The following is a 13,535-nucleotide window of genomic DNA, read 5'->3' on the forward strand; positions in this document are numbered from 1 at the left end:
TCTCTTAATATTGAACAAATATTGAGCGATACTGAGAAATAAAATGTATATTGCCTAATATGGACTGATTTTTATAAATTTGTATCGTATCAGTTGAGTTATTTATACTGACTGAATATAAAATATTGACTGATGGAAATAAAAAAAAAATATCAACCAATATGTTAAAATAATCTCTCATTTCAGCCAATATGTATTTAATATAATAAAAAAAATGCTAATATTGGCTGATATATCAAATATTGAACAATGCTGATAAACTCAATATGTCTAATCTCTAATATCTCCACATGCATCTAATTTGACCAATCCAGAACATTTTTGACCAAACATTTAATATCAACCTCAATTCAAAACTATCAGCCTGTAACCAATGTGGAACTTGTGGATCAATTGTGCATCTCGAACATCCATGTCGATTCTGAACTGGTGGGAAATGGTGAACAACACCATCTCCATTTTCTTTCCCTCTTCTTCATATATGCTCTCGTTCCAATTTCCCTTGTATGTCCTCGCATGAGCTGTGGTGTAATTGAGGGATGTGGGAGCGGATGGGTGGACAGCTGTCAGGAAAAGATAAAGAGGGTTTCCTCGGGTGTTGGAGAAAGGGGAGCATCTGATGGAGGGCCTCGCTGCAGCAACCCCACTAGCTGAATTACCTGGCCGCTTTATAATTGTGTGCGAGGGGCGCTTCCAACAGCTCTGTCATTACTCAACCGGCTCGGCCTGGCCCAGCGAGGGAGCTGCCTGCCTCCTTCCCTCCTATCCCCTCCCACTTGCTCTTTTCCCATCCTGCACTTCTGTCCTCCTCTGTTCCCTTGTTCTCTCCTGTCTTGGGGTTGGTGCGGAGCTGTGAGCCCACTGTTTGAGGGGGAAACCATTACCTCTCATCAATCCCCCAGCTCTCCTCAGGGTGCTCGCTATTGTTATGGTGACCCACTAGTAGCTTTTGCGCATTCTGATCTTTTCACTTTCTTTTTTCCTCGTTTTTTTCACAATGGGGTCCACTTTGCCGCAGTGCACATTGTGTAGCTGCAGATATCCTGTAAAGTGTGTATGTTGAAGGGCAAAGAGCACGATAATGACTGCGAGGACTTCATAATTGCGCTATCTCAAGGCCCTTTATTTAGAATGATTCTTACCTATTCAGTCATATCAATGCCATAATGTACTGTATGTCTCCACATTGTCTTCTCAGACCCAACTACGACAGAACCCTCACCTTCTTGTGCTCCCCATAAAAGCCCTTGCTTACATCACACAAGGGTAAAAGGCTTGTCTTTTAGATAAGATAATCAGCATGCTTCAAGGGCAATTTGCAACACGGGGAGAAGAAAGAATACATGGTAATTACATATAAAGCCCAGCAGTGAGTCTGTAGAAGAGCCTATAATTTTCTCTTTAGAGGCTTTTTACAAGGGCCATTTGCTCTAATGCTGTTTTAACTGATGACTTTATACATTCTTTGGACGTTAATCTAATTAAGTTGCCAAGGCTTCAGGTCTTTTTTTAAATGTATTTATTTATTTTTAGTTTCAACCTCCTTTTATACCCTCGTGGATTTCTAAAATACACACACCAACATCATATTATCCAGATTTTTGTGGCAAAATTTTCCCATCCAATATTTTGAAGGGAATACATTTTCACTTTCATGTCTGTCTTTTTAATGACCAAAGAATAGAAGCTGAATCTTAATGACTGATCATCAAAGGGTAAAAGTGGAAAGGTTTCTGAACAGAATATAAGTGAAATCAATGCTGTATTGTGTATTTGTTACACGTTACATGTACTTACTATAGTAATAATGACAGTAAATTTTGCATCATTACATGCAACTAATCCTAAACCAACCCCCGGTCCTAACTCGGTAACACTTTATTTTAAAGTGTTCTTGTTACATATGTTACACCATAGTAATAACAGTAAATTATGCATAATTACATGCAACTTTGTTTTCATGAGAGTTTAATTAGTTCTATTTTTATTTGATGTAGTATATTTTAAAGTGATAGGGATACTGAAATATTTAACATTTAACATTGAGCTTTAGCTTCTTAACTGTAGCTTTGGTTAAAGGTAACTTGGAATTGTATTTGTGCTTGCTGCATATTTTATTTTGAGTGTGAGATCAAATATTAATTGTCAGACCCCCTCCAGAAGACCGCCTGCTGTAAAGCAACCCGAAACCTATTTTTACTCATATAAAATCCACATGGAAATATAGCTCAATTATTGCTCAATTTTTGTCAGATATTGGAAGTTAAAGGTTCAAAAGAAACTTTCATTCCTGTGAAATCTTGTTCTTCTCTCACTGTTGACCTCAGTAATGTGTACTTGTCACTGATTTGCTCGTATCTCTGGTGTGTGTTACTGAAATATGTATTTCTGATGCATGTCATGTATCAAAATGCTTCAGATCAAACTGAAATATGTGCATCTTTATAATGAGTCAAAGGTGAAGTATCTCATATGTGCCACTGATATACGTGTCTGTCTGCATCCACAGAGGGAGGAACATGTGAGGTCATCGCAGCGCACCGATGTTGCAACAAGAACCGCATTGAGGAACGTTCCCAGACGGTCAAGTGCTCATGTTTACCGGGAAAAGTGGCCGGCACAACACGGAACAAACCTTCCTGTGTAGACGGTAGGAATCCAGATCTGACTTCACAGCATCATAACAGTCAAAAAATATGTGCAAAATTATGCTTTTTTTCCCATGATTGGATCTAGGGAAATGTTCTGAAAAAAAAAAAAAAAACTTTCTATTTTATAAAATGTCATTTTAATTTAGACTCTGATATATGCACAATTTATTTTCCATTTAGGTCTGAGTAAAATATACTAAAATAAATGAATGACATGATGCAACTGACTAAATATAAAGGACCTTTTAACAACATAACAAGATAACTATTACAACAACAAAAAAAGTAAAAACTGAACACCGCAAACGGCATAAATCCCAATCTTATTCTCTGTTATTTTTCAACCTGCAGCTGGTGTAAAAAATGCTTTGTCAATTTCTATGTGAGATGTTTGACTAAGCAAAAGCAAATTCCTATTATAAGTTTAGACAAGCATCATTTGGAATAACAGACTTTCCTCAGATGACATTTCGCTTCAGCTGTCACCTTGACGTGATTTTAGAGGATTTATTCAAATTTGATGCAAATGCCAAGGGGCCCACATGACCTCTCCACTAAATCAAGATAACCCTCTGTGAACGCAGAAATAAACAAATATGTTTAAAAAATATATGTACATATACATTTTTTGTGTGTCACGATATGAGCTCAACCTAGTATTTAAGCCTGAGGTTAAAGATGTCCATGGCAGATGCAAAATGTATGTACATGTAAAATACCTGCATGTAATTTCTGTAATTAGAACTATAATTACACTGTTGACCCTTCCCTTATACCTTAACCCACCCTTAAACCTAACCATACCACCAAACCTGTCCCTAACCTCCCCGTATCCCACCTCAATAGCATCAAAAGTTTTGCAATAAAACATGAACACAATGAGTACATTGTACCTAATAATTTGTATGTATGATGTAAGTACATAGTTCTTAAAGACACTTAACCCTCAGAGCCCGACGGCATCGCCCACGACGTCACACGGCACCTCCGATAAATATCTATATTATTTCATGAAACTTTTATCGATTTTCTTACCGTTTTTTCCAGCAGAAAGCTAACGAGCTAGCCATCACGGGGGTGTCTTTGGTGTCTTTGTAGCCTTTACAGAAGGTTTTCTATCCAGCCTGGAACATGTGCATCTTTTTGGAGTTGTTCAGCAATAAATCAAAACGCTTACATCCAAGATATATCCACTTGATGTCCATAATTTTTACATTTTCCGTCATTTTTGCCGCTAGCGCGATGCTAGCTGCCATTTTGGATGAGGGTTTGACCAATGACAGGCTGATCCGTCATCCACGTTGGTGTGCGTCATTATGCATCAACCACAGCTCTGTTATTGTGGACAGATAGGGACGCACGGCTAGTATTGAGGAGATAGAGAGAGAGAGACGCGCTGCAGTTTTGAGTAGTTTTGTGGACAAAGTTTGAGGAGAAAGTTTGAGGAGAAGTTCCTGATAGGAACTGTTTTGAGGCTTGGCACCAGTAAATATCCAAAATCCAAAGAGGCCAAAAGCGCCTGGACTTTTTTTGGAAAAATGTAAATAGTTTTGGTTCTATATAAGTTATCATGTTTATTCCTGAGTTCCAGGACTCCAAAGACTTGAACAAACTGTTTTCCAGAGGAAATATGCTTAGCTTTTATTTATTTGTGTGTGTTTTCAATAAATATTTGAGTGATTCAATTTCCGTTTTATGTTTTCATTTGTCTTTATGGTCCCATAACTTATTTTACATTCAGGTGACATCAATGCAACACAAATATACTGACAGTGCAACTTGTCTTGAAAAAAAAGAGGTGTGTCAGTTGTCTGTGCACAACAGGGTTGATGTTTTACAAGCTTTTTTAGTAAATAACACCAGGCGGAAAATTTATTGTAAAAATACCCTTAGGTCTTAAAGGGTTAATTTAAAGTGTGACCTATACATAATGTATGCATGTGGTAATACTTTAAGGTTCCACTTGTTATCATTAGTAAACTAAAAAGAAAATAAAAATATTTCTGTGTGTGTGAGGGTGTGTGTCACTTTAGAACTAGTAACGAAGGAACACTGAATCTTTTCATTGAAGCTTATTGTGCTATGTAGAGTTAAGTATTATGAGAGAAAGATCGACTAAGTGAAAGCATGACCTGCATTAAGATGATTTTCTTCTGGTCAATCTGATATTCATAATCACAAAATTAGTTTGAATGTCCAATGAGGAAAGCGGTGTCTTTGTCTTTGTCCTTTTAACAGTTATGGGGATTTCCCATGACAGTGCATTTGTAAGTTGCATCTTAAGGAGTTGTTTAAAGTAAAAACATTATCCTTGTTTCCTTGTTTCCTTGTTTCTTTCCATTTCAATAAAAAAGTATTTGCTACTCACTCATCTAATGGCGCAATAATGCAACTTTTACTGATCAATATCACAATCACAAACGGACCCTTTCTCAATACCAAAAATGGCATGTTATTGATATAAAACATTACGTATTATTCAATAATATTTAAAAAACAATATTAGCCATTATAAAAGTATAAGACGTTTGTACAATAGGAAATAAACACAAGCAAACAGTTCAGTCAAAAGTACACAAGCAGCTTTATAGTAAAATATATAGTTATGAAACTATGCCCTCAGCCAAATCAATTTGCTCTGGAACAATTAATAGATTAAAAAGACCAAAGAATGCCCAATTGATATACCCCAAATTATATCTTATGTTTAACCACTATGTACATACGAGCCAGTGACAAATTCCCGAAGGACTGGCCGAGATGAAACTGTTCTCGGCGGGTACATGAGCGCTGAACATAAGCTTGCATAATACATTTAGGCACATTGTAAAATAGGCGCTATGTTTATATATGAGTCACATATTTGAGGTCTAAATAACTATATTCGCGACTAAAAAACTCTTAAAACTACATTCCGTGACACAACAACAGTAGTATTTGTAAAAAATATGGTGGATTTACGGCGTCATGAGTTGTCACAAGCGGAGTGATGGCACCAGTTCTGATACTGGGAGAATATCACACGGCTGAAATCAGATTCGAGAACCAGAAAGAACTGTTTTATAAATATAGCACACACACATACACCTTCTAAAGCAATGGTCGATTAGTATTGCACTTCAGTGTCCTTCCACAAGAAGAATACCATTGTTCAACTTTTTTGTGCTACATCACTTTCTCCATTCCTTAGAAGTCTTTTTCAAGCTTGTGATTCTACTCTTTTGTCTTTTCAATACGGTGATTTCACCACCATGTTCCACAGCAGATCGCACTGAAGGTGGTACGGTGGACTAGAGCTGGAGCCGTGCGTCTCTTTGCAGCATACTGATGTGATCTGTGTAATAGCATAAAGAAAGATTCACACTTCACGCCTCTATGCGCGTGTCCTGCAGGGAGGGCTGGGTCCCGCACATCTGCTAGCATATCGATCAAGCCAGGCAGCTTGTTATGTGGGCAGGTGAGATAAAGAACGAAGTTGACAGACCACTGGGCAGTGATGTGTGAGGGATTGACTGTCTCGATGCGCTCGCCATCTACATATGGTTGCACAAATGAGTCACCAGATTATAAATATGCATCCTCTGTGTGTGCTAAGAGTAAAATTTGGATTATCACATGTAAATATGAAGTTTTGACTATATCTTTTTGATAAAACAGGTATTTCCTGTTTTGTGCCAAATCTGGAAGTATAATTTGGCAGAGAGTCAGAATTTGGCACCAAACCAGTGCTAAATGCTTATAGGCCAGGTCAACCAATCCATTGTTTGCATTCAAAATTGGTTTTGCAACATTGTAGCACTCCTTATAGCTGTATTGAACTCATTTCGTAATTGCTGAACTTTACAGTTATTGATCTGAACTAAACCATCACTAAACTGACCTGAGCTGAATAATGACGCTATTGTCTTTTAGAGCTGCTTTACCGCAGAATTTGAATTTGTCTCATATTTGATGAAGTTTCCGTCATTGATTCTGTTATTGACCAGTTTATTACTGTGAAGATACTTTGAAACAATCTGTATTGTGTAAAATGCCATATAAAAATATAGATGAATTGACGACTGGTTACTGCATTTAATGAGGAACAAACTTTGTGAGGGTAAAAAAAGTATTTTTTGGCTTAACTACTATGTACTTACATAAAAAAATAAGTACAATGTACTTATTGGGATCATACTGTATTGCAAAAAACTTTTGCTTATATTGAGGTGGGATACGGGTAAAGTTAGGGACAGGTGTGGTGGTATGGGTAAGTTTAAGGGTAGGGTGAGGTGTAAGGGAAGGGTCAACAGTGTAATTACAAATGTAACTACAGAAAGTAATTACAGATGTCATTACATGCAGGTATTTTTTAAAATATAAGTACAATGTAAAAACATGTATGTACACAATAAGTGCATTGTATCAAATGATTAATTAAAATGTTAGTACATAGTAGTTAAGGCCACCTAATATAATGTAGGTCCTATTTTTTATATAGAATGAATATGCATAGTATGAATGAATTCTGGATGTACTACATCCTCCATGTTGGCTTTGTCATGTGACATATGGCATCAGTTGGGAAGTAGGCACAGGCACCCTAACATCTGAATATACCTACTTCCTAACTATATGGTAAAAATGAGTAGTATGTCCAAAATCATAGTATTCATGAGACAAGTGCATCCGATAGACTCAAACCCAAGATGAGACATGAATGGAAGTGAAGCGATGTAACTGATGCGCCCTTCGTCTCGGAAACTAGTTTTGAGAACATGAATGACCAAGTGAAATCATATTTAAAAGTAGAAAACTCAGAAATAATGCAGACAATTTTTGTTATTTCAGAAAAATCCCTGATTTCAATTAAAGGTTTGGCAGAGAAAATAATATTACCATATTTTCCTTTATTTTTGGACTATTAAAGTCCCCCTGTATTCAATAATTGTATCCCTTGCAACTCATTTTTCTTTGAAAAAATATCTTCATGCCTTAAAATATCTTGAATGTAACTCTACACCCTTGCTTCATTTAGTATACGCGGAACCATGAATATGCAAATTATCCCCGCCTCCACTCACTCACACTAGATCAGGTCAACTTTTATTCAAGCTACAGTAGTAAATGCTGCATTATCGCTCTTTACAACATCGGACACAAAACAGTAATTAATATGATTAGCCTTTAGCTTGACTGCGTTATCAAACAGCTAATAATGTGTTGCTAATGTTACACCAATCATGTTCCCGTTCGCCATCTCAGAGTCAGACAGTCCCCTGCTTCACAGGGGCATAAGAAACACCAGCGATTTTAAACCGACTGTCTTTGTTTCACTGCAGTTTTAAGGAGAAAATACTCAGCAATGGTGTTGACATGAATTTGCACATGGTTTTTCTGAAAGCATATTAAAAACACCACATAGACTTATAAACAACATAAAAAAACTTGATTCGTGGCAAATTACATGCAAGCCTTTGTTTTCCACTGTGTGATGCTATACAACCATTTGTATTATGTTGTCTGAACACTATCCAGTGAATCATGTCTGGTCTTTGTGTAAACCAACACAATATGATCATTCATCAGAGTAATACATGTGAACAGCTGCAGGAGTGTTTGAGTGAGCGTATATGCCTTGCTCTGTTTCTTCTTCATGAAATCGAAACAATTGTGTAATTATACAGATGTGGAGGAAGATCCTGCTTCCCTCATGTGTGCTCTGGCCTGAATATTTACTCATCTTCTGCTTGATAATAATACTGTCTTTATGAGTAACGACTCTGTCGGCTGAGCCTGACGGAGACCTGAGGGAGGACCTGCGGGGACGGACTCAAACACACTGCTGCTGTCACACACGAGTGCGCATATGCACATAGTCACACCCCACACACACTTGCAGCACACACACTGTTTGTCACCACCTCATCCCTCTCTATTACACACACACTCACACAATTTGTGTCGCCCTACTAAAATCTGTCAGTGATTGTGCATGGGGTTCACATCCTTCACACGTGCCAAATAGAGAGTGGCTAAATTTGGAGAGCATTCGCCCTCCTGTCATCTGACTTTTTAGAAGTCGTTTAGGCAAAGTTATTAATGGAATAACAAAAAAAATACATTCTTCTCTCAGCTGAAAATCGTAATATATGTCTAAAAAATTGCTAATTTTGTTAAATCTCTTGCTGAAGAAAAAAAAAGGGGGGGGGGGGGGGTCAGTTTTAACTAAGTGGCACTTTTCTCTAACACAGACTTGTCCAGGTTGAGAGACTAATCTAGCACACCAGTTTGAATGGTTATTTCATTAAATACATTTATTAAAAATCCACACAAAAAATACAGCCTCCCCTGTTTTTTTTTGTGTGTTTTTGTTTTGTTTTTTGTGAATGTAAAAGTTCTGTAAAGTTTTAAAGTTGAAAGTGCACGATAAATAAAGTTGTCTCCCAAAAGAAAGAATCGACTCTCTGAACCGCCTATACAAGTCATTTGTAATTCGAATTCCACTGTTGCAGTTCTACGTCTATGTTGTACGTTGTCCGCCAGCGAACAACTTGACCCGCCTTCAAACACGTCATTTTACTGACAACTGCTTCTCAAATCTCAGAGTTCAACACGGGATTCGCAGAATGCTTACTCTTGAAAGATGGGTCAGTACCCAGTTTATTTGGACCAGCTTGATCAAATTAAAACCTAAATAATTATTGCTGTATATATTTTGTACCAGGTGTTCAAAGTATGTCATTTTGTGTTTTATATTGTGTAGGTCTCCGGCTAACCAGCTAACTCACGTTATTACATTCTTACTTAAATACTAAGCTGTGGGCCACTATTACCTAAAACGGTGTCTATTAATGCAGATTGTCTGTCGTTCTTACTTACTTTAAGTAAAGATAAAGGATGGAGCAAGATTTGTTTTGCAAACTTCAATTTTACATCAGTCATTCATGTTAACATATGCACTGTCATTGATACAGTTCCCGCATGTTCACCACAATAAATTAGATATTTACACACACATCGGTTTGCTGATGGATGTACACTTGTTAATGCTGATGGTGAGGTTGCAACATTTCATAATGTGCCTCAAACTGAGTATGGTAATAGCATTTAGCTTCCGACACATGCTGTAAGTGGTAGACCAATCTCAACAGACTGAGCCATCTGGCAAATCAGATCAGAGTAGGTTTGCGGAAAGGAAAGGATTTAGAGAGACTGATTCATTTGTTGAGTCGTTTGAGAATCACTGGAAAATGTGGTGATGTGCAATGTATATTATGAGAAAATGAAACTCATTTTCTCAGTTTTTTGACCTTTGATGCATGTAAACCTGTAGTAGGAGACCTCCAAAACAAAAATAGAAGCATTTAAAATAGCATAATAGGGGCAATTTAAATCTCTGAAACTTAAATCTTAAACTAACCAAAGCTGGTTTGTTAGTCTTAACTGCTCTGTTGGCTGGTTTAGAGGGGTTTTGGCTAGACCAGCTAAATACGGGCTTGTCCATGATGAGAGACCATTTTAAACCAGCTAAATCCAGCAAACCAACTTAGAACGCATAAAGTGTTTTCATTTCAGCATGGCTTTTTGTCGTTTCCATGACATATGTAAAATCAGCAATACAATCTGACATCAACTGTCATAATAATGCTAAAACACACTCTAGAGTAAACAGACATGTGATTTGCTTCCGAAGATATAGGCCTGGTTTCACAAACAGGGCTTAGATTAAGCCAGGATTAGGCCTTAGTTCAATAAGGACATTTAAGTCGCTTTTTTTAAACGTACCTTATATAATAAAAAATAAACATCACTGGTGTGCATCTTGAGCAATGGCACTGAAATATTTAAGTACAAGTTGCTTTCAGTTACAACAGCTCAATAATGCATTTTAGTCTGGGACTAGTCTTGTCTGTGAAAGATAGACTTTAAGATTTTGCCTGGGTTTTTTTCCCCCCTATATAATCATACAACTTCATTATCAAAGCTCTTTTTGTTGTTGTTGCTGCACTAAAAATCCACTTAGTCCAATTCTCTCAAGGGGATGATGCTTCTTTCAAAAAAATGACCACCTCACTCCACCCGAAGGGTAAACAAACAAAAACATATTAAGTTCTCTGTGCTGAAGATCCCTTAATATATTTAATTCGAACAGGCGGTGAAGACATATATTAGCTAATTTTGTGTTAGATTAGAGAATGATTGTTTTGGGAGATATGTAGCTGTGTGTATATAGACAGTGGCACCATTAGTGGGAGTGTGCTGTCATGTTATCCCAGCATGGGAATTGATTATTAGCTTTGACAAGGAGAACTATGTCCCAGTTATGTCAGGCCCAACAAGACTCTTAGTAAAGAACATGCCTTTTAACATGTCAAAAACGGGGCTTATTCACCACATACACACGTATGGTGCCGTTCACACACAGTTTTAGACCCAATTTTGCAGGGTCAGAAGAGCAGAAATACACTCATAAATGTTTCATCTTTTGCCAATGCTAATATTGTGTGAGAGTCTACTGCCATTTCCACTTTTTTATCCGTTCTGTTCTTTTCAAGCTGATTTCTGTCCTTTTTCCCCATTTTCACATCTCACTGTTGCATACAGACACTCACTTTCTCACACACACACACACACACTCTCTCTTTCTGTAACCATTACTGATGTTATGCTAGGGGCCGTTAATATAGAGCATGACATGTTGTCACGGTGCATTTGATAGAAGGCCTGCGGAACATACACATGCGAGATACACTTAAAGAGTTGAAAATTACTTCATAAGCTCATCAACACACCCACTAAAAAAACAACAACAATGTATAAGATTATCTATGTATGCTGTTCCAGACATGTGGAATAAAATTGTACAGCTTCATACACAAACCCAATCAGGAGAGGTGACACGTGGCACTATGAAACCCAACAAGGGCATTGCTGGATGCAAGCTTTTTAATTACCATTATGTGTAACTTCATAATTATGACTACACCGCTCTCACAGTGTTTCAGCATTTGCATATTCTGTCTGTTTGTTTAGTCGCAATTAAACTTTGCCCGAATTCAGAAGATGAATTGCATATTTATGGTGTCATTCGCTTCTCACCTTAATAACAATGTTTTAACACAGCGTTTAGTGCTCATCTGAAGAAGAGGCGGTATTGTGACTGCCAGGTGTCTGATGAAAGTCTGAAATAATGAACATCAGTGGCACCCTGCAAGGACGGGGCTGTCAGAATCCATGAGCACACAGTCCTCTGAGCATCTCTGAAACAGCTCTACCTGTGAGTCAGGTGCCCGCTGAGAGGATGGGTCAGGATTAGAGCAACTCTGCACCAATAAACACGGACTTTCATTTTTCCACTTGCTTGCTCTTTCTATATATGTCTCTTTCTGTCTCTTAAGGAAGCCGTTTCTGCCTCAGAGTAGAAAATTAAGATACTAAATTAAATCGAATAATTGTGATTTATAAATCATTATATCTCACAACTGCAACTTTATATATCTTAATTGTGACATTTCTTTCCAATTGCGAGATTATGGGCCCTATCATACACCCGGCGAAGTGTTTTTTGCTAGTTTCAGCCTGACACAGTTTTCATTTTATCGTCTAGCGCCACTTTGTTTAAATAAAAAACGCACTCGCGCCCATTTGTTCGCCCATAGGTGTGCTGGTGTCATGATCCCAGCCTGTGTTTCCCTGTCTTGTGAGGACTTTTGTTATTTCCTGTCTTGTGTCATGTTTTGTAATTCTTTGTAGTTTTTCAAGTTGATTAGTTCTCCCAGGTGTTTCCAATTTAGCCACTCCCTCTTGTTAAGCTAGTCTTCCCTTTGTATATACAGTATATGCCGTGTTCCAGGCAATCCGTAACCCGTGTTTTTCCAACCTTCTACCCGTGAAAGTGCAGTGGAACGGCAGCCAAACCCGTGACTTCCCACCCGTGAACTCGTAGTAGATCGATGTACTCCCAGTTACGAGTTTTGACATCACATAGCCCGCGAAGCAACAATGGCAGCCCCCTACGGATGCAGTGTTTATGAAACAAATATACAAATAACGAAAAATAAAAGGTATAACAACATTTCTTGCCGTCTGCGCTGTTTTTCTCCTCCGTTTCCCTCAAATAAGCAAGGAGTAAGCACCTTTGGCAATAGAAATGATTGTAAATGAGCATACACCCCGTACAGCAGAGTCCTGCACGGGTCCGATTTTGTACACCCGCACCCGCAGCGCAAAACCGCATCCGACCCGTTTTCCGACAACAGCACTAAATAAAATCCGCACCCGACCCGCTTAAAATAGAACCGACACCCGACCCGCACCCGCAATAAAATCAGATTAGCATATCACATTATAGACAGACTTACAAAAATTTTTATTGCCAGCATACAGAAGTTATTACACGACCATTAACACAAGGACAACTTCAGCTAGGACATTCTAAAACGCTTAACATGAAAAACGCTTAACGTGACTTAATGTAGGTAAGAGACCAAACTCACTAAACATAATATTAATAGCGTATACTATGTACAAAAAATCAGATGAGCCCAGAATTTGAACGCAACGCGTTTAATTACACGTTAAGCGTTTTCCTCCCATAGAAAACCATTATAAGAAAACGCTTAACGTGGCTTAATGTACAAAGACAGTGTTATTAAGAGACCAAACTCAGGAAACATAACAAAAATACTGTTCGATAGAACTGCTTGTGCTTGGTTTGTTACCACAGTTATCTGCGAGCTTCCTCAGCGATGAAGTTCCACATTTGCGGCTCTCTTTTCATCAACTCCTCATGATCCATCTTGACGACTGCAGTGCAGGCAGATCGCGTGTGCGCGGTTGTGATTCTTCTGGGAGGGCATTTATTCCTGGAGTTATTTTGTTCAATGTGTTATTTTATTAAAA

General features: G+C 37.9%; 1 protein-coding gene across 2 annotated transcripts in view; it reads left to right on the top strand.

Annotated features, from left to right (window-relative positions):
* The window catches only part of tafa1b (TAFA chemokine like family member 1b), a 240,430-nt gene that overhangs the window by 203,574 nt on the left and 23,321 nt on the right, over positions 1 to 13,535 (top strand). For both annotated transcript variants that reach the window (XR_013818618.1, XM_079845265.1), the window contains exon 3: positions 2,510 to 2,650. Coding sequence is in view for 1 of the 2 variants with exons in the window: in XM_079845265.1 (XP_079701391.1) it covers positions 2,510 to 2,650 (141 nt within the window). In the remaining variant the exon portion in view is untranslated. The remainder of the gene's footprint in view (positions 1 to 2,509; positions 2,651 to 13,535) is intronic.

The sequence above is a fragment of the Gobio gobio genome (assembly GCF_949357685.1).
Source record: "Gobio gobio genome assembly, chromosome: 19".
Taxonomy (NCBI): domain Eukaryota; kingdom Metazoa; phylum Chordata; class Actinopteri; order Cypriniformes; family Gobionidae; genus Gobio; species Gobio gobio.